At 43.3% G+C, this 19654-nt stretch overlaps 1 protein-coding gene across 1 annotated transcript in view; it reads right to left on the reverse strand.

Annotated features, from left to right (window-relative positions):
- dnai4 (dynein axonemal intermediate chain 4) overlaps nucleotides 1-19654 on the reverse strand; it is a 96776-nt gene that overhangs the window by 41602 nt on the left and 35520 nt on the right. The window contains exons 6-9 of the mRNA XM_063064950.1: nucleotides 11650-11789; nucleotides 5411-5578; nucleotides 3204-3398; nucleotides 1186-1340 (exon numbers count right to left, since the gene is read on the reverse strand). Of these exons, the coding sequence (XP_062921020.1) occupies nucleotides 1186-1340; nucleotides 3204-3398; nucleotides 5411-5578; nucleotides 11650-11789 (658 nt within the window). The remainder of the gene's footprint in view (nucleotides 1-1185; nucleotides 1341-3203; nucleotides 3399-5410; nucleotides 5579-11649; nucleotides 11790-19654) is intronic.

Consider the following 19654-nt stretch of genomic DNA (forward strand, 5'->3'; position numbering starts at 1 on the left):
TTTTTTTTGTTTGTTTGGTTTTTTTACACAGAAAATGGCGAGTGTGTGGAATGCCCTGCCAGGGATGGTAGAAGAGGCAGATACATTAGGGCCATTAAAGAAAGTATTAGATAGGCACATGGATGTTACAAACAGCTGAGGTGCCAACAATGATCCCATGGTAACCCAATGCTTACAGCTTGTCAACCTAAAAATAACTTGTTTATCCATACTTCCTATTTTCTGTTAATTAGCCTGTCCTCTGCATGTACCAATATATTATCAACAACCTGAACTCTAACCCAGTACCTTCATTTGATTATGCTTTTCTAAATATCCTGTACTACTTCCTTAGTAAAGAATTACAATACTTTTACAATAAGAGATTTTAAATTGACCTATGTTATTGTTACAAGAATCACTCCTTGTGTTTCGCTAGCTCTCTCCTTTTTTTGAACAGAGATGTTACATTTGAGGATTTTCATTTCAGAATTTGGGGTAGTTTGGAAAATCATAAATAAATCAACTACTTTCTCCTCAGTCATTTTCTCTTTAACATCCCAAGATTCAGGATATTTTGTCCTGGGACCATGTCAGTTGATGATGTTTGGTTAATTTGTGCCTAACTGGTATCATTCACCATGTTTAATTAGGTAGTTTTGTAGATGTCTGGACACACACTGGAATGATTCAAGTAGCTAATTTTTAATTGTTAAATAAAGGTCCTTATTTAAAATCTTTTTATGGAACTAATCTGCCACAAACACTACAGATCTGTTTCATCCCAAGGAACATGATCTCTCTTCTCTACCATCTAGTTGTGGTCTTCAAGCCAAAGTTAAAAAAATGTGGAAGCCCTTCCTAAAAATGGGCTTGCAGCCATTTCCGTCTAAACAATAATTTTCATCCCTAATTTTAAATGATGCAAGCTGCCTTTAAGTAGCATTGGTTTCCTACATCAGCTAATTTCCCACTGAATCCCAAATGGTACATTGTCGATATGCAGTCTGAGTAGTGTTAGCAGAATGATTGCCACACTATATTCAGCTGCCAGCACCAGTTTCATACAGCCCATGTTAATAATCACAATTTCAAGCAGGATTAAATTTCAAAGTCGCCACATTAACGAAGTTATGCCTTTAATTGTACACTGTTACTCTGATGGTTAGGAATAACATATTTTGGCATCCCCATAAGATTCCTCACCAAATTGTGTTTGTTCCAGACCATGCAGCTAACGTTATGTCCCTTGGTGAGCCTACATGTAAAGGCCCAGAGTGGCTGCAATCTTGGACTCGTCATATCCAACATCGTTATGGTGTCTACCACCTCTTCTTCAGCATTAGGTGTTGCATCTGGATCTAGGTAATATCAAGGATTAAATATTAAGACATAGAAGACATTACCTAATGAGGAAATAAAAAGAAAAATATGTAAATATCAGTCACCTAACTGTTGAAAAGTTTTGGAAATATGTACTAAAGATCACTTGATATCTTGGAAGCCTTCATCAAAGAAGCTCTGAGGGATCGCACGTAAAATATTAATCTGATTTAAGGTGCTTCATTGAGAGGAATCTCTGTATTTAATTGAGCCTGATCAAACTGATGATTAGCTATGGTTCTGCAGATGCAGGCACAACTCCTCTGTTCTTGGGTGTATTTATTAAATTTGCAGGAATTTGGTAATCACCTGAGCCAAGTGGTTGGATACACTTCTTCGCTGCCCTCTTAACTTTATTTCAACTATGTGCAGCATAATTCATTTGAATGAAATCAGCAACCTCTAATTAAGTTGTAAGTTTAGCTAAGCTTGTTTCAAACTTTACTTTGTGATATATTTATATTTCAATCATTTAACAGTAGTTTAAAGTGATTTTAAATTAAATTTTCTTTCTATGTACTTAAATCATGTCTCTCAGTGTTTTTAAATGTCTCTGAGAAGCACTGAAATATCCCCTCTGAAAACATAAGCTATCAAGGTACTGCTGAAGACAGAACCTCCAGATACATTATTAAGAGATCTGCTTAGTACTTGCTACCTGATATGCTTAGGGGATAATGTTGAACCGTGACTTAAAGTTTGTTCAGCAGGGTATAGAGAAGATGCCCCAATGTGAGACTTGGCATCAAATTTTGTTTTGCTGCATTAAAGATTCTGTATAATTGCAAGTTGTTTTATATATTTTGCAAGTGCACATCCTGTCACTTGGTGAGAAGGTACAAGCTACATTTTTAAAAAGGTGTCAATGATTATTCTTCATCCAGATTCATTATAAAATGAATCTATGGATGCTGTTTTTACAACAATTATATCGAGGATACAACTGTTTCTGACTCAATGATGAAGGGTCAATTTTAAATTGTAACCAAGAGACTGGAGAAAACAGTCGATGCAAAAACTAAGATATTGTCACTGGGAATACTTAAGGCCAAGATCTAAGCATCTTTTAAAAGAAAGAATACATACTTCAAACATAAAATAGCGAAAGCAGCAGGTGGGAGGAGAAGATGGCGGTGCGACGCAGTGCGCGCAGCTCTCCGGTGAAATGATATCGTATTTGTTAAATAGGGTACTGTGCACAATTCTGATCTGATGGAGACAGATGTGAGAAGGCACAGAGGAACATCTGGAAATTTCTGAAATGCCCAGTTCGCTGCCACTGCTACTGTGCGATGGAGAATCTCAGGAGGGAAGGCCCCAAAATCCCCGGCTTTGCCTGCTGCTGGCAACCAAGGCTGAGGTCGAACCGTTCAGCAGAGATGGCACTCGGTACTCGGTGTCGGAGGGCTGATCAGAGCTCGAAGTTTTCGGACGACTCAGAGTCGGACTGTGGTCAGGCATGGCAGGGAGAGTTTTCTTCTTTCTCCCGTCTGCGTGAGATGTGGGACTTTCGAGAGACTTTGAACGTTTTTTACTGTGCCATGGCCTGTTCTTCATCAAGTTATGGTGTTGTTGCACTGTTGTAACTATATGTTATAATTATGTGGTTTTTGTTAGTTTTTCAGTCTTGGTCTGTCCTGTGTTTCTGTGATATCACACTGGAGGAATATTGTATCATTTCTTAATGCATGCATTACTTAATGACAGTAAAAGAGGACTCCGTATCCTCATTATCTAAAAATTTTGGATTACATGAACAAGACACTGGGAGAATGGATGTGAGGCACTTTTTCTGTTTACAAAGTTGTAAGATATAATGTTTCTTAAATGTTAAATTTTACCAGGTATTATAGGTAGCTGTCGATAAGCAGCAAGCTTAGGCTGGAAAATATTCTCCATAATGACACGCTCCATAATAAATAAATCTTGTTTCAATTTCTCATTCTTAAAAATTTCTTCCAGGTCCTGCTCCGTTTCTTCCACGGCTTGGACTGTGACAAAACTTTCTGAGTCCCCAGATGAAGTGGATCTGCTTTCTGTAAGCACAGCAGATACTCTAGATGTCAAAATGTTAATTTTGATTTACTGCAAAGTTTAGTAGCCAGCTTGGTTCAGTCATCAAGTCACAAAGCCTCAAGAAATGCACACACTTTCTTAACTTTGTCAGGTCATCCATAACATTTAAAAACATATTATTATCCACTGCTTTCTATAATAAAACCAGCAAAGGTTAATAAAATAACAGACAAATGGGAAACAAGACACTTAAGAGCAGTTTCTAGATTATTACAATGATCTTTTTGTCATACTGTATCATGAAATTTATGACTTACAAAAATAAAGTGAAATTAAAGGGAGCCGGGGTCATCTACTGTATCCAGTGCTCCCATTGTGACCTCCTCTACATTGGTGACAGCTGTTGTAAAATGGGGGACTGCTTCATCAAGCAACTCCATTCCATCTACCAAAAGTGGAACTCCCTGGTGGCACAACATTTTAATTCTAATTCCTATTCCTGCTCTAACCTTAGAGTATTACAAATGCACAGAGCTGCACACTGATGCCCTTTACCAAAGTTCCACCTAGTGCTTTTATTGGAGGTAGTGCAAGTCAACAGCTAGGTATTCCAGACAGGAAATTACTTGGAACTTCACCATTAGAAGTGACTTTCCTACATAAGCATAATCAGTGCCTGAAACCCTCTGTATATGCTAAGGAATCCTTATGTCTGATCTGTCTCATCCACTGAGTTACAGAGAAAGTAGGTGAAGTCTTCCCTTCCTGAGTTTACAGCTTGGGAGTCTTTCCGTGATGAAACAGTGACCTCAAACAGAGAAGAGGCATAGATCAGCAGCAGTGGCCTGGAATGATTCCAAGGCTGGGATCTGGCCTGGATTTTAACTGTGAGAAAATCCACATATGTGAGCTTTTACTTGAAATTGCAAAAAGTCACAGATCGTAATGAGGATCACATTGGTAAAGCTTATCCTGCATAGACATTGGCCCTAAATAACCACATTTAGGAACAATGATAGATTAGATTAGGAGTGATGAACCCTACAACGCCTTCTTTAAAGTGGTCTCCCTAACTGCAAGTTATCCCTATGTCATGCCATCCACTGGACAAATACCCATTGGAAATAGGTTTTGATTGCAGAAAAACAGTTAAGATGCAAGAAAAGATCAAATCATAATTATGTGATTAATGTTTTGACTTATCATTGAAATCAAGGAGTGCTATGGAATATCCTGACAGAAAAGTTGTTTGAGTGTGACTGGCCCTTTAAATAGTGCAGTTTCAGGGGAATTGGTTACTATTCTGAGTAAATTAAGACAGTCAAATTCTGATCAGTGAAGCTGAAAATCATGCCAGAAGGCAAGAAACAAATATTACACTAATGCAAAATCTCATGTTAAAATCCTAATCGCTTCAGCAGTAGAGCGACCATCAAATGACATCAACAAGTCTGAAGCCGGCTTCTTTTTAAACTGCCCAGAATGGACTCTTCAGATTTTCCAAGTGGCAAGCGAACTTCAATAGAGTTCTCTATTCAGTAGACACATGTACCATCAGCCAAGTTCAAACAGTACAGAAAATGAAAATGAACAAATGCCAATTAGTATAATTTTTTAAAGTGGTCACTTTCCAGTACAATGTGAGTTTGCACATTCTCCCCAGTGACAACATGGGTATCTTCTGGATGCTTCAGTTTCATCCAACAACTTTAATTGGCTACTGCAGATGAAGCTTAAACAGAGATAAATGGCATAATAATTTAGTGAGGTAATATTGGACATTGTGGGGAAAAAAGTAGAAAGGCTATAGTAAAATAAAGAGAGCAGAAATGCGACTAATAGAATTCTTGTACATGAAGCTAGCAGGGGACCTATGGACCAAACTGCATCCTTCTACATTGTATTAACCAAGTAAACAAACAAGAAGGTAGGAAATCACGATGACCTGGTGCGTAAATCCAGGAAACTTTACTGAGGAATACCAGTTGAAATTATCTCTATTCAGTAGACAGTTTAATAACTGCATACTTACCTAATCCTAAAGTACTTAGAGCTGATAAAGTTCGAGTGAGTGTTTTGTCTAAATTAATCTGTGGTTTTGACAAATTCTTTTTCAGTTTCATTTTACTGAAGGAAGAGTCTTCATGTGGTTCTCTTTCTTTAACGCTATCATATAGGTCCCATGTTGTTGCCATAACAGCTGGAAAGTAAAGGGAACAAGCGGTGTAGTTTATCAAATCATCATTTAGACACCACAACTGGCTTTTCAAACATAGAAAGAAATTATGCTGATATAAACAACTGGGAGCAGGCTTTGGCATGACTGGGAGGATGTGGGGTGAGTAAGAAATGCATGTAATCTCAAGAGTTGAAATTCACGATATTTAAACTCCCCAGCCCCTTCTCCACATGATTGATTAATTTGCATCTTATCATATATTTGAGGTGTATGGGTTGTCCAGGGAGGGGTAACACCTATGGAGAAGGACTTGTTGTGTCCAATCTGGGGGAAGCTCACTCACCTTTGGTCCCCACTGGACACTCAACTCTCACCTGTGGCTTCATGGAAATGCTTGCATACAACAGTGGCCACACCGTGGTACACTGCTTTGACAGGCGGGCTAAACCAGGCGAGGGTAGCCGGTGGGTCTCATACCCTAGTGAGATAGAGACATACCTGTTCTAGCATGTGAAGTCACCTCCAGCAGACTGGGTGTTTAAGATCAACAGTGAGATCCAATGACCTGGAAGCTGGTTCTGCAATGCTTTGTGGAGAGCAAAGGGCATGACAAGGCACAGAAGAAATCATGGTTATCCACTACAATCAGTTTGTGACAACTACACATACCACTGGACACGGACTTCCAAGGTCGAGAGGGTGGAACTGCGCCAGTGCAATGCCTTTTTCACTTTAAAAACTCTCCCGAACAGGTTTCTGTCATTGTCAGACATAATGGACAACTATTATATTATATTAAGATCACGCACATTTCCTTGATGATTTTCAAATGATATATCAGGTCAATGTGAAGTGTAACTATACCTCATAAAGGAAGTTACACTCATTTCTAGGAGATGCATTTTGTGAATAAAGAAAACCTGTATCCTATTAGGTATAAGCGGTTAATATTGCTGGTAAACAATTTGAGTAGGATCTAACTATTGCTTGTAGCATTTCACACATTGTTAGGTTTATTTTTGTTTATTCTGTTGTGAAAATAATTTATCTTATTTAAAGTTTAAGTTTTATTTTAAGTTTTGTTCTTTATGTTTGTCATCATGTAATGTATTGCTTCTGCAAAAAGCTAATTTTCATAGCTATTATACCCAGGGTTTCAGTCAGATGGGGCTCATCAGCTGTGGTTGACAGCTCAACTAGAAGAAGGAAAACTCTGATCTCAAACCTCCGCTGCCTTGTGGCTATTCCCAGCCCATGGGGAAGGCTTCGGGAGTAAAATACAGAGCTGGGGTTCCTAAGGCAGCCCTACGCTGAGACCAACGCTGACTGACAACTCCTGCAACGCTGCTGGATCCAGACAGTATTGGTTTCTGCTGTTCCTTTGGGTTCATCCGACGCATGGAGACGGGGAGCTTGCTACAACGGCAACAGCTTGCTCCCATATCATACTGCCCAGGCTTGCATACCTAGACAGCTAAGAGGCAACATTCATGGTTGACCCTGACTGACAGAGGCCTCACTCATTCAACCAGGATATGCATATTGCCAAAACAATAAACTTTAACCAGAACTTGCCTTAATAACACACACACACACACACACACACACAACCAACTTAAACACCTCAACCTACCACACTGAACCAACTTAAACACCTTAACCTACCATTGTGAAGACTTAAACCGACTGCTGTTAAGACCATAAGACAAAGGAACAGAAATAGGCCATTCAGCCCAGCAAGATTTCTCTGCAATTTCATCATGGCTGATATTATTAAGGATGAAGTTTCGAGGTACTTGAAGACTAACGATATAATAAGTCAAAGTCAGCATGGTTTCTGTAAAGGGAAATCCTGCCTGACAAATCTGTTGGGACTTCTTCGAGGAAGTTACAAGCAGGGTGGACAAAGGAGAGGCTGTGGATTTCATTTACTTGAATTTTCAGAAGGCATTTGATAAGGTGCAACACAAAAAGTTGCTTAACAAGATAAAATCCAGAGGCGTTACAGGAAAGATACTGACGCGGATAGTGGAATGGCTAACAGGCAGGAGGCAGCTAGTGGAAATAAAAGGGGCCTTTTCTGGTTGGCTGCCTGTGACTAGTGTTCCTCAGGGGTCAGTATTAGGACTGGTGCTTTTCACATTTTTGTCAATGATTTGGATAATAGAATTGATAGCTTTGTGGCAAAGTTTGCAGATGATATGAAGATAGGTGCAGGGGTAGGTAGTGCTGAGGAAGCAATGCAATTGCAGCAAGACAGACAAATTAGAAGAAAGGGCAAAAACGTGGCAGATGGAATGCAGTGTTGGGAAATGTATAATACATTTTGGTAAAAGGAACAATAGTGTGGACTATTATCTAAATGGGGAGAAGGTTCAAACATCAGAGATGCAGAGGGACTTAGGAGTCCTCATGCAAGACTCCCAAAAGGTTAATTTACAGGTTGAGTCTGTGGTAAAGGAGGCAAATGCAATGTTGGCATTTATTTCAAGGGGAATAGAATATAAAAGCAAGAAGATAATGCTGAGCCTTTATAAGACATTAGTCAGGCTGCACTTGGAGTAATGTCAACAGTTTTAGGCCCCATATCTCAGAAAAGATGTGTTGTCATTAGAAAGAGTCCAGAGGAGGTTCACGAGGATGATTCCTACGATGAAGGGGTTAACATATGAGGAGCGATTGGCAGCCTTGAGCCTGTACTCACTGGAATTTAGAAGAATGCCGGGGGATCTCATTGAAACCTACCGAATGTTGAAATGACTAGATAGGGTGGATGTGGAGAGGATGTTTCCTATGGTGGGGGTGTCCAGAACTAGAGGGCACAGCCTCAAAATTGAGGGGTGATCCTTTAGAACAGAAGTAAGGAGGGTTTTTTTTTAGCCAGAGAGTTATAAATCTGTGAATGCTTTGCCATAGACTGCAGTGGAGTCCATGTGTATATTTAAGGTGAAAGTTTCCTGATCAGTCAGGGTATCAAAGGATATGGCGAGAAGGCAGGTGTATGGGGTTGAGTAGATCCGGAATCAGTCATGATGGAATGGTGGAGCAGACTCAGTGGGATGAATGGCCTAATTCTGCTCCTATGTCTTATGATCCTACATTATTGCTCTCAACCCTATTCTTCTGACATCTCCCCATAACCTTTGATGTCTTGACTAATCAAAAACCTATCAACCTCCACTTTAAGTATACTCGGTGACTTTGCCTCCGCAATTGCCTGAGGCATTGAATTCCACAGATTCACTACCCTCTGGCCAAAGAAATTCCTCTTCATCTCTGTTCTAAATGGACACCCTGCTAGTCTGAAGCTGTGCCCTCTGGTCCTATAGAGGAAACATCCTCCATGTTCAGCCTGAGAGTCTCATAAGTTCTCAACTAACCTTTACTCTTTCCTCTACAAACCTCTAGCACTAAATGCTAGAGAGGATTTATTACTATATTGCATGCAAAACACTGCAGATCCTCAAGATCTTATAAAAAGTAATCTAGCTGAGAATACAGAATTAAGTTAACAACTTTCCCTTTCTCAGGAAGTTGTTAAGAATATGTGTACAAGTAGGCAACGTGTGAATCACTGTACTGCCTCATCATGCAATTGCATAACCAAAGTTACTAAATGTAACGGTTAAGAATGATCTTAAACTTTAGTATAACCATTTCCATTTATGGAGTATATTTGAAATAGCAAAACAAAAATCACAAAAATTATTGCCAAGTCACAGAAGGGGATATTAGAGTAGATAACCAAAAGCTTAGTCAAGGAGGTAGGATTTAAGAAGCACTTTAATGGAGGAATAAGTAGTGGAGAGATAAAGCAGGAATTCTAGCATTTAGGAATTTGGCAGCTGAAGGTACAGAATTAAAAGTGTAAATATGTCAGGAGTTGTAGGACTGCTGAAACTAAGTAGATATAGGAAAGTGCAAACAATAGAAGGAATTAAAATGGGTGTTAATTTTTTTTAGATGTTGCTTAAGCAGATCCTATTGTAGCAGTAAGCACAAGACTGAAAACTGAATGGGACTTGGTGGAGTTTAGAACAAAAACAAGTTTTGGATAGCTTTAAATTTACACAGGTCATCCAAAATTCACAAGATATGTGCTTAGAATCTGCCAAGGTTACATCTTTGTTATTCATGGCTTTCCATAGTAAAATTTAAAAGGTCAATCTTACAATTTTGAATATTCCTTTTCATCAATTTTATAGCTTGGTGTCACAAAAGAGGAATTAACTTGTAAAGTGCACTTCACAATGTTTTTCATGGCATCCATATTTGAGTTCTTATAGTAATTTCTAGCTTAATTATCCAGAAGTAAGAAACACGAGTCTAACATACTGCGGTAGAGGTTCCACTTTTGCATTGATTAGGATACATATTATAACCACAATTATACTAATTTTGAATTTATGTTTTCTTTTTCTCTTAAACATTTGCTAGTCAGCAACAGCAAAATTCCTCATGAATTGACATAACTGGACAGTGTTTCAGAATATAATTTCTTCTAGATTTACTATTCCTCCTCACTGCCCTCTAATTTAGATAAATGGATACTAAAAAGCAAAATGATGCAGATTCTGGAAAGCTGAACTTGAGGTGTATTCAGCATGTCAGGTCACATTTGGCGAGAAATGTTTCAATTTTTAAAAATGGTTCATGGATCTATAACATTAATTTTGTTTCTTTCTCCAAAACAGTGAGTTTGAGATGATCTGAATAAATTTGAAGTTATCCACAGTTTTTGTCTATGCTCTAACCCACAGCAAATCTCATTCATCTTTCAGTCTTGTGCCTATTAACTTACACTGGCTCCTGCTTAAGCAACATATCACTTCTAAAAGTTACAACCTGCAGAATATTTGAATATTGTTTATTGTTTTATATGATAATAAACTGCTGTCAATTATGTCTCAAACATTCACTCTAAGGGCATCTATACATCCACATAGACCTAACATTCTTATGTTCAGCCATGCAAATAAATCCTGCAATCACAGAATCATACAGGTTCCAAATTCCTTATTTGCATTGTCCAAGCGCCCAAAATCTACTTCGTGGGCAGTCCAGTTTTTTTTTATTGTTACCTAGCTGATAGGGGTGAATATTCTGCTTGTGATATGTAGTGTTGGTTTACTTGTCAATCGAAAACCACTTTCACATTGCTAATTGTCGGGATGCAGTAGCTCTTTCCTGGTGGTTGCTTTGTGCACAATAGCACCAGTGCCCGGTTCTGGGCGCTTCAGGGGTATAAGAATAGCACGTGCAAGAGACTCACTGGCTTTCTTTCATCTCCGAGGACTCCTCTTCACACTGAGGCCGCAAGCAGTGCTGAAAAATCATTGGGAAAGTATGCTGCAAATATAGGAGGGCCCACACACACACTTAGATAAATATCTATTGAATGTTTAGTTGTGTAACTTGGGAAGACTTAATGAAATGCCTGTTGAGTTTGAGTGTTACTGAATGTTTAGTGTTGTAGTTTATGCAACTTGGGGTGGCTTAGGCGAGTACTTGTTTGAATCAAATGTTTGGTTGAATGTTTTACTGTTTGTAATTAAATGGTTAATGCACTCATCTGTAATCAGTGTCTTCTGTCTCACTCACTAAACCAGTGAATGTGCTTACCTGTAACAGAGTATCCCATCTCCCCACCATATTATTAGAACTTTGAGGGCCTAGCTAACATTGATAAGTGTCCACAGTTCTTAATACATTGTCAGATGAACATCCCCTCCTCATGGTCTCTCCTTCGAAAAGTCAATTCAAGTAGAAACAATTCTGAATTTACAAGACAGTATAATATTCGTTAGGGAAAATCAGTATCCAGTTTTCATATTCTCTGAATTTTTAATTGTATCTAAAATTAGGAGAGATGTAAGCTATGCTGAAGATTCAAAATCATCTACACTATCCCACAATATAAAAGTTACCAAACACCTTTACATTTTTTCCTTGTTTAGTACAGTTTCAAACCAGAAGTCTGGCTTAATTCATATCATTTTTTATGTTCTTCAAATTTGGAGGTATCCTGCATCAAGCAACAAAATATTTTAACTAGAGTTTTAAGTGAAAATGGCTAGTTTGTTTTAATTTACCTTTCTCTTTGGTGTTAATTTTGTCACACTGAACATCTTTAGCTTTTTGTGCTCCAGTGAATGTTTGTGCCATCCTTTCAATGTAGCGATCATTGCCAACTCGCTCTTTGCAGATTTCAATATATAATGCATTTCTTTTCCTTAAAATTAAAAGAGGGCCAAAGTTTGCATTAACTTTTGCAACAAAAGGAGATAATCACACTCATTCTGCTTCCGGTGTTCCCACAACCCATGGTCTCACTTTTAGGACTTCTTATCTTGTTACTTATTGCTATTTATTTATACGTTTGTATTTGCAGAGTCTGTTGTCCATTGACCCTGTTTAGTTACTGTTAAGTATGCCCAGAGATAAAGAATCAGAGTCAAGAGAAAATCTGCAGTTGCTGGAAATCAAAGCAGCACAGACAAAATACTGGAGGCACTCAGCAGGCCATACAGCATCTATAGAAAAAAGTACAGTCGATCTTTCGGGCCGAGACCTTTTGGCAGGACTGGAGAGAAAAAAAAAGATGAGTAGATTTAAATGGTGGGAAGAGGGGAGAGAGAAAAACACAAGGTGATGGGTGAAACCGAGAAGGGAGGGATGAAGTAAAGAGATGGGAAGTTGATTGGTAAAAAAGATACAGGGCTGGAGAATGGGGAATCTAATAGGAGAGGACAGCAGGCCATGGAAGAAAGAAAGAAAAGGGGGGAGGAGCACCAGAGGGAGGCAATGGGCAGGCAAAGAGATAAGGTGAGAGAACAAAAAGAGGATGGAGAATGGTGAAGGAGGGGCAACATTACCGGAAGTTTGAGAAATCGATGTTCATGCCATCAGGCTGGAGGCTACCCAGATGAAATACAAGGTGTTGTTCCTCCAAACTGAGTGTGGCCTAATTGCGACAGTAGAGGAGGCCATGGATAGACACATCAGAACAGGAATTGGAAATGGAACTAAAGTGGGTAACCACTGGGAGACCCCTCTTCTTCTGGCAGACAGAGCATAGGTGTTCAGTGAAGTGGTCCCCCAATCTATGTCAGGCCTCACCGATATACAGGACCCACACCAGAAGCACCAGACATAGTATATGGCCCCAACATACTCACAGGCCAAGTGTTGCCTCACCTGGAAGGACTGTTTGGGGCCCTGAATGGTAGTGAGGGAGGAGGTGTAGGGGCAGGTGTAGCACTTGTTCCGCTTACAAGGATAAGTGTCAGGAGGGAGATCAGTGGGAGGGACGAATGGACAAGGGAGTCGGGTCGGGAGTGATCCCTGCAGAAAGCAAAAAGTGGGGGGCAGGGAAAGACACGCTTGATGGTGGGATCCAGTTTGAGACAGGATTTCAGGGTTGTATGTGATGACATGTATGTACTCTGATAATAAATTTTACTTTGAAATGTTGTGAGGAGCGGTGATGAAATGGAAAAAAAAGAGGAATAAAGAGAGACATCAGCTACAACTTTACCCATTTTCTCCTGAAAGTAGAATTTTACGATTACCAGCTTCTCTTCTGTGAGGGTCATAAATTCTGTGCCTCAGAGTTCTGAAGATGGAGTTACTGAACAGAATCATGGTAGGGACTGACCAACATTAAAACTACAAAGGATCAAAGGCATTCTGGGCAAACAGTGGAAAAGTGATGTTAAAGCCAACACTGGATCTGCCATAATCTTACTGCATAATGGGGCTGTATTATTGCTCAACATCCTGAATTAAGGGCCTTAAATGGCAATTGGATAGACAGTTAAGGGAAGATAGTTTTCTAGGTCATGGGAGGAAAAAACAAGGAATAGTGCCATGTAGATTGGTCAAGAGGGAACCAGATGAATTTGAATGGCAACTGACTTCTGCAGCAGTGAAGTTTCTATGAGCATATTAAAATTTAAGGCGGCTTTTGCAATTAATTTCTACTGAGGCATGTTTCTCTACAGATACTCCATTTGGACCATCAGCTGCAATGAGATGGTCTGTCAATGTAACTTTTTAAAATGTATTTATTTGTATTGAGGATTTGGCCATCAATGCATAACAATGTTTTGATATGATCTGTTGGCTATAGGATAGCTTAGCTGTACCTATGCATGGTGTAGTCGCGCGCAAACGAGCTACTAAAGAAACACACGGAGGCAGAGAGAGCTGAACGCAGAATGCCTTTACTGATTCAAAATCGCGCGCTTAAATCTCCCCTCCCATGGGCCCCGCGACCCACAGGGCGGACGTGATGTCAGACTGTCCCGAGCGGATAGTTCCAAACGCGCTACCGCATGTCTGCCCACGGCTCCCGATGGCGGTTCGAGTCCCGCGTGTGCGGGCCGCCACACCAACCCCCCAAGAAACATCCATCGGGGGAGTGGAGCCCCCTGTCTGTGTGGCCGGCCTCGCCAGCGCGGTGCGGGTACCCTCAATGGTTGCTCAATGTCCAAGCGCGCCGGCTTGAGGTGGTCCACTGTAAAAGTCTCTTCCTGGCCACCCACCTCCATGACACACGTGGGTCCATTGTGCCGGATCACCTTGAAGGGTCCCTCGTACGGCCGCTGTAGAGGTGACCTGTGCATGCCCCTGCGAATAAAAACATACTCACAGTCTCGGAGGTCTTTAGGGGTGAAGGAAGGCGTGGGACCATGCCTGGAGGTCGGAACCGGTGCCAGGGTCCCTACCTTGTCCCGCAGCCTCGTTAGTACCGCTGCTGGAGTTTCTTCCAAACCTCGGGCCTCTGGTACGAACTCGCCTGGGACTGTCAGAGGGGCGCCATAGACCAATTCCGCCGAGGTGTCCAGGTCCTCCTTGGGGGCTGTGCAGATGCCCAGCAGGACCCAGGGAAACTCATCTGTCCAGTTGGGTCCCTGAGGCGTGCATCAGGGCTGACTTGAGGTGCCGGTGGAAACGGTCTACCAAACCGTTGGACTGGGGATGGTACACTGTGGTGTGATGCAGCTGGGTGCCCAGGAGCTGCGCCAGTCTGTCCACAAACCCGACGTGAACTGCGCCCCTCTGTCGGAGGTGATGTCCGTTGGGAGGCCGAACCTGGCGGTTCAGTTTGCAATGAGCGTCCTGGCGCAGGACTCAGTGGAAGTGTCTGCGAGCGGTACAGCTTCTGACCATCTGGTGAACCTGTCTACAATGGTAAAGATATACCTGGCACCCCAGGAGACTGGCAAGGGGCTGATGATGTCCACGTGAATGTGTGGGAACCTCCTGTGCATCGGCTGGAACTGCTGGAGGGGAGCCTTCACGTGCTGCTGGACTTTGGCGGTCTGGCAGTGTACGCAGGTCCTGGCCCAGTGTCCGCCCTATTTGCGCAAACCGTGCCAGACGAATCTGTCCGCTACCACCTTGATGGACGCCAGATGGACGGGTGGGCCAGGTTGTGCAGCCTGTCGACCACCCGGCGCCTCCATGCTGCTGGTACCATGGGTCGGGGTTTGCCGGTATCACGTCGCACAGCAGTCGATCCGCTGCCCGGCCGATGGAGACGTCCTCCAACTGGCGTCCTGAAACGGTGGTGCAGTAAGCCGGGATCTCGGTGTCGGACCATTGTGCTTCTGCCAGTGTTGCGTAGTCTATTCCTGAGGACGATATGCCTACTGAATGGAGGCAGGGGTAAGACAGTGTGTTGGCGACGATGTTGTTCTTCCCTGCGATGTGGCGGATGTCCATGGTGAATTCTGAAATAAAGGACAGGTGCCTCTGCTGCCGAGCCGACCATGGGTCTGATATCTTGGCCAGTGCGAAGGTGAGGGGCTTGTGGTCCATATACACGGTGAACTCCCTTCCCTCAAGGAAGTACCGGAAATGCTGGACAGCCAGGTAGAGCGCTAGCAACTCTCTGTCGAAAGCACTGTACTTCACCTCTGGTGGCCGTAGGTGCCGGCTGAAGAAAGCGGGTGGTCGCCACTGGTCCTCGATGAGCTGCTCCAGGACTCTGCCAAATGCCGTCTCGGAAGCATCGACTGTGAGTGCCGTGGGTACATCGACTCTCGGGTGCACTAGGAGGGCCGCCTTTGCCAGCACCTCCTTGGCCTGCTCGAACGCCTCCGTGGACTCTGCGTCCCGTGCCACTTCTTTGGCCTCACCGGCCATCAGGCTGAACAAGGGTCTCATGATGCGTGCCGCCGCCGGCACGAACCGATGATAAAGGTTGACCATCCCTACGAACTCCTGCAGGCCCTTGACCGTGCTGGGCTTGGGGAACTGGCAGATGGCCTGGACCTTGTCCGGTAGGGGAACTGCGCCATGTCGGTTGACTCTGTGGCCCAAGAAGTCGATCTCCATCAGCCCGAACTGGCACTTCGCCGGATTGATTGCCAGTCCATGGTCGCTCAGGCGTTGGCAGAGCTGGCGCAAATGTGCCACGTGCTCTTGGTGCGAACTGCTGGCCACCAGGATATCATCCAAGTAAATGAAAATGAAATCCAGGCCGCGTCCCACTGAGTCCATGAGCCTTTGGAAAGTTTGGGCTGCATCCTTGAGACCGAGAGGCTTCCTCAGGACTTCGAACAAGCCGAACGGGGTGATGACGGCTGTCTTGGGCACGTCGTCGGGGTGCACTGGGATCTGATGGTATCTCCTGACCAGGTCGATTTTCGAGAAGATGGTCACTCCGTGCAGGCTCGCCGGGAAGTCCTGGATGTGGGGTACCGGGTATCTGTCGGCGGTTGTGGCGTCGTTGAGCCTTCTGTAGTCTCCACAGGGCCTCCATCCTCCTGCGGACTTGGGCACCATGTGCAGCGGGGATGTCTACGGGCTGTCTGAGCGGCGTACGATTCCCATCCCTTCCATTTTACAGAACTCCTCCTTGGCCAGGTGGAGCTTGTCAGGTGGGAGCCTGCGAGCTCGGGCATGCAGCGGCGGTCCTTGCGTGGGGATATGGTGCTGCACGCCGTGCTTGGGGTCGGCCGTGGAGAACTGCAGGGTGACTATGGAGGGGAATTCCGCCAACATTCTTGCGAATCCGTTACCCGAGAGGGTCACGGAACCCAGGTGGAGGGCCAGTATCTTGGCTTCTCCGAGCTGGAAAGTCTGGAACGTCTTGGCGTGGACCAGACGCCGGCCTTTTAGGTCGACCAGGAGGCAGTTGGCTCGTAGGAAATCTGCCCCTAGTAGTGGCTGTGACACCGCTGCCAACATGAAAGTCCAAGTGAAATGGCTGGACCCGAAATGCAGTGAGATAGTTCGCGGGCTGTACGTCCGAATACTGGTGGCATTTGCAGCGGTGAGTTCGGGGCCTGTGACCACATTACGAGTGTCCATGTTCGAGGGGGGGAGTATGCTGATATTGGCCCGTGTCTACTAGGAAATGCTGCCAGAGGTACAGGAGCCTGTCTCGGTGGCCAGCCGTCGTAGCCATTAGTGATGGTTGGCCCCAGCGTTTCCCGGAAAAGCACATGGTGGACGGCAGCGGCGCACGCCTGAGTCCCATCTTTAGTGATAGAAACACCATTGTTCCAAACTTTCGTCCTCTTTCCCCAATGAGTCTCGAGGGCTTCAGTTGCGGGACCTGGGCTTTGGGGCGCGTGATCGTGGCTAGGCCAATGGAGGCTGCTCCACGTTGCTCACTCTGCCAAAGGACGTCTGCTTTAGCCGCGACCCTGCGTGGGTCGCTGAAATCCTCACTCGCGAGGAGGAGGCGAATGTCCTCTGGCATTTGCTCGAGGAACAACTGTTCAAATAAAAGGCACGGCTTATGGCCATCCACGAGCGCCAGCATATCATTCATGAGCTTGGATGGCGTGCGGTCGTCCAAGCCTGCTCGAACCAAACGTGGGGCTGAGTGGCCAAGAAAGTCGGGAGCTTCAGAGAGACCGCGCTGTGTGAGTTGCTCGAACTCATGGCTGGTTGCTGAGTCGCCGGCTTCAGATGTCGTCTGAAACGTTGGGGTCACCAATGTAGTCGCTTGCAAACGCGCTACTAAAGAAACACATGGAGGTAGAGAGAGCTGAACACAGAATGCCTTTACTGATTCAAAATCGTGTGCTTAAATCTCCCCTCCCATGGGCCCCTGCAACCCGCGGGGCAGACGTGACGTCAGACTGTCCCCAGAAGGTCCGCGAGCAGGTAGTTCCAAACGCACTACCGCGTGTCTGCCCGTGGCAACCAATGGCGGTTCGAGTCACGCGTGTGTGGGCCGCCACAATGGTGCCTTTGTCGCCTAGCATGTAATGGTTCTGTCTTGCAGTTCAACCAACCTGGCACTTCATCACTGATAGATATTACTGGAGCAGCTCCTGTAATATCTGCACTTCTGCATTCTTCACTAAACTAGAGGTAATCCTCTGGGGACAGTAATAATATTATGAGATTATAGATTGTGGTAATGTATATTTTTTTCTGCTACTATTGGTCTCCAGCAGGTCATGGATGTTTTAAACTGCCAGACCTGTTCATATTTTATTACATTTAACATGCTTGTTGTGCCACATTAAAGTACTTAGTGTGAAAACTGAACGGTGTGATGGTCACTTCTACTAATATTGTCAATGAACAGGCAACTTGAAACAAGGTGATTTCTGTTTCACCCTTAGATTCATAAGGTTTTGGAACTGTCTTCCTCAAAAGAGAGCAAGGTCTTTGAATAATGTTTTAAGGCAGACGTAATAAATTATTGATAAATAAGGAGATGAAATAAGGTTACTGCAGATGGACATGAATGAACAAGAGCTTTGGTTTCAATCAGGTCATCCATGATTGAATTTGTCAATGGAGCATAGTCGAGGGGCAAGAGGCCTACACCTGCTCCTAATTGATATGTCCGTATGCAAGTTTATAATATAAATCTGATGCACAAAGGACAGCAGTTTTTGACAGCAAACATGGAGAAAATGTGTCCAGTGTCCTGACTTAGGAAAATGGGAAATATTTGCCCTTTAAGATTCTCATGATTACATTTTTTTCATATTGTCTTAGGATCTAGGGCTCCATTTAGCCTGTTGAGTCTTCAGTGACTCTCAAAGCAATTGCATCTAGTTCATTCCCCCATTAGTTCGATATTTCATATCACCCGTTGTTATTTGGTAAGTAGCTTTGTGCTGCTGAGGGATCTTCTGTTTTACAGTGGAACTTGTGGTCCCACCCACAAACTATACCTTACTGTTGGCAATTCTAGTGGAATATGTGGAGACTAGGAGCACAGACTTTGGCAAAGCAGTAGCAAAATGCTGCTGGTAGCATATGTAATTGCAAGAGCAAAACAGAACAGGATACCATCACTAGCATCATATGGTGCCCTAATAAAATTTAGAAAGGAACATGAATATGAAGAGAATGGGGAGATATCGATGATACACAGGAATATGATATTGAGGATAAATTGATATCAAGATCAGCACATGGGCCAATTGGCCTGTCCAATGCTACACTTTTGTATGTTCTAAGGTGGTCTGAATACATATAAAAAGAGATCAGACCAACCATAGAGCTACACGGGCAATATTTCATAAACTCTGGATTGCTCGGCAAAATAGACAGCAACCAAACTACTTAGTAAAACTGATTCCAATAGAATAAGCCAAGCTATACAAATGGTAGATTACTTAATTCATTGGTGGAAATTTATGATAAAGCTCAGGCTTTATAAGGCATTTGTCTGACAGCACTTGCAATATTTTGAACAATTTTAGGCTACTTACCCAAGGAAGGATGCACTTGCATTGGAGAGGGTTCAGAGGAGGTTCACGAGAATGATCCCAGAAATGAAAGGGTTCACATATGAAAGTGTTTGATGGCTCTGGGCTTGTACTTGCTAGAGTTTGGAAGAATGAGGGAGAATCTTATTGAAACCTATCAAAAATCGAAAGGCCTAGACAGAGTAGGTGTGTAGAGGATGTTTCCTATAGTGGGAGGGAGTCTAGGACCGGAGGGCACAGCCTCAGAAAACAGGGATGTCCATTCAGAACAGAAATGAGGAGGAACATCTTCAGCTAGAGGACAGTGAATCTGTGAAATTTATCGCTAGAGACAGCTGCGGAGGCCAAGTTAGTGGGTATATTTAAAGCAGAGATTGATAGGTTCTTGATTGGTAAGGGCAAA

The sequence above is a fragment of the Mobula hypostoma genome, chromosome 12 (assembly GCF_963921235.1).
Source record: "Mobula hypostoma chromosome 12, sMobHyp1.1, whole genome shotgun sequence".
Taxonomy (NCBI): Eukaryota; Metazoa; Chordata; class Chondrichthyes; order Myliobatiformes; family Myliobatidae; genus Mobula; species Mobula hypostoma.